The 2,570-nt window shown below is 54.0% G+C and overlaps 1 protein-coding gene across 1 annotated transcript in view; it reads left to right on the plus strand.

The window, feature by feature from the left end:
- LHX6 (LIM homeobox 6) overlaps nucleotides 1-2,570 on the plus strand; it is an 8,546-nt gene that overhangs the window by 3,613 nt on the left and 2,363 nt on the right. Inside the window, 3 exon segments of the mRNA XM_009648844.2 lie at nucleotides 59-154; nucleotides 2,183-2,211; nucleotides 2,213-2,346. Coding sequence (XP_009647139.1) covers nucleotides 59-154; nucleotides 2,183-2,211; nucleotides 2,213-2,346 — 259 coding nt within the window.

Consider the following 2,570-nt stretch of genomic DNA (forward strand, 5'->3'; position numbering starts at 1 on the left):
GAGGGCCCGCGGCCCCCCGGCCTCACCCTGACCCCCTCTCTCCTCTCGCCCCCCCCAGGTCATGCAGGCACAGTTTGCTCAGGACAACAACCCCGACGCACAAACACTTCAGAAGCTGGCGGACATGACGGGGCTGAGTCGGAGAGCCATTCAGGTGAGGGGCAGCCGGGGCGGGCAGGGCGCAGGCGCCATCGGGCTGAGGAGGGGGCAGAGGAGGTGCACCCAAAGGCTGGTGGCAGACAGGGCTCACGTCCCTGTATCCCCTCGCCCCCACACATCAACCCCGGGGCTTGCCGCATCCAGCAGCTTCGTGCTGCCTCACCGGTGTGTTGGCTTCCCCGGGTCCCGTCGTGACACCAGCACCGTCCTTCTTCCTCTGCCTCACTTGGGTCTTTCCTATTTGTTTTTCCTTCTTATGATGCAATGAAAAAAAACCCCCAAACCTACCGTACAGCCCCAGCCAGTCCCAGTAAATTGCCAGGTGGGCAAGCTGCCGTCAGCACGCCGCCCCGCAGCTCTGGGCTCTGCCCTGGCTCTGCCCTGCTGGCAAAGCCAGCTGCTTCGGGAAGCCTTGGGATTGAGAATTTTAAAGAAAAAGGGGGTTTGCAGCCCCAGGGGAATTGGTGGCATGAAAGGGCTTGTGCTTGTGCTGTTTGGGGGTTGGGGAGGGAGAGCGGTGCCATAGGGACCGAGAAACGTCCCCTCTGCAACTCCCAGCTCGCCGTCCCTGTAGACAGCCCAGCTTTGCTCCCCAGTGACATTTATCCTCTTCACTTTAATGTTCTGCTGACATACTATCTGCATACAATAAAACCATGAGTGATTAAAATAAATTTGGAGCTTTCATCCAGGATTGTTTTGCCAACGGCACATTTAAATTTCGTGTGTGAAAATCTGGCTCGAGCCTCAGTTATTGAGAGTCTTCATTTAGCTAAAGATCAAGCAGTCTGCACACTGGGCTATTTTTTATGTGGATATTTTGTAAAGGGGCTTTGAACAGGAAACAATTTGTCAAATGCTTACGACTGTTTCCTTCTCTGTGGTCCAGTGTGCGCGGCCTCACAGCACTGATCTTCTCTCAGCCTTGGAGAAGATTTTTACTCCCAGCTATCTCTTGAAAATTAAAGCATAAGAAAGAAATCACTTTCTTAGCATGGAGCCCCCCTCCATGCATGTTTTGACTCTAGGATGTAATCCCCTAACTATTCCTTTAGTTAGAAGCAGTGTGATACGGTCAGAGGGCTCGTACCTGCTGCTCAGATGGTGTGGGGCTGTGTCCCGCAGTACCCTCCTTTCTCAGCTTTAATGTTCTGCTGATGTGGTTTTTGAATGCAATAAACCACAAGTGATTAAACCAATATTGGTTTCATTGTCCCTAAAGTCACATCTTCTCCTGGTCTAAGCTGTAACTTGGTTTCATTTCCCCTTGTCCCTTGCCTTGCCAATGCTCACGCATTTCCCAGCTGATCTCAGCTGTGCTTTTAGGCCAGGCTAGCTGGGGTTGAAGGTTAAAGTCTAAGTAAGACCTTGAAGGGTGCTCCCATCGTTTGCTGTGGAAGCTGTGCCGGGACAGGGCTTTCTGCCTGCAGCGTGGATGAGCCCAGCCACAGCTCGGGTGCCTGGCTGCTCCCCGATGGGTACGGTGCTGTCCCCAGGGGCTTTCACAGCCCTTTGAGCTCAGGAAGCAGCTTGCCATTAAAATTACTTTAGTGTGGAGTGGAACAGCATGATCGTTAATGCGAGTTCCTGCATCACCTGGTCAGGGTGTTTCACTCCGCGACTCCTACGACAAGCTTGAAACTTTCAGTTACCTTAATAAAGAAGAACGGTGTTGGTTTTGACCAAGGCAAATTAATAGTAGCGATGCCACTTTGGGCACCCTGATGTCTGTGCTGTCCTGAGCCAAAGCTCTTGTTCTAGTGAGTGTAAAACAAAGCTATGGAAGCCGGTGAAACGCTGGTGGGGTATTCCGGCGTGCAGATTTCTAGATTTGATTCCTTTTTTTTTTTTTTAATATTTGGAAGAGACACCCATCACAGAATCCCAGAATGGCAAGGGTTGGGAGGGACCTTGGGAGGTCATCTAGTCCAACCCCCCTGCTAAATCGTAGGGTCTCGGTGAAGGACCACACTTCAATCCAGTTGTCTCTCCATGGACACAGGGTTTGCTGCTTTTGTTTCAGGTTTGGTTTCAAAATTGCAGAGCAACCCACCCCCCAGCACACGGTGCCGCCCTCGGGAGCCCCCCCATCCCGCATCCCTTCCTCGCTCTCCGATGACATTCACTACTCGCCCTTCAGCAGCCCGGAGCGGGCCCGGATGGTGACGCTGCACGGATACATAGAAAGTAAGTGGGGGCTCGCGGGGCTCCGGCAGCGGGGCGCGCGGGGACGGCAGGGCAGGGGGCTGCTCCCCGGGAGCAGGAGGCAGCCCCACGGCACAGGGCGCTGCCAAAAATGCCCTTGTACTGCGGGTGCAGGGCTGGTGCTCCTGCTGCTGCTCCTCGTGGTCTGATGAACTTTGTCTTTGGGATTTCCTGAAGGGCCCTTCATGGGGAAGCCCCAGAGGAGC

Source organism: Egretta garzetta, unplaced genomic scaffold, assembly GCF_000687185.1.
Source record: "Egretta garzetta isolate BGI_Z169 unplaced genomic scaffold, ASM68718v1 scaffold211, whole genome shotgun sequence".
NCBI classification, from domain to species: Eukaryota; Metazoa; Chordata; class Aves; order Pelecaniformes; family Ardeidae; genus Egretta; species Egretta garzetta.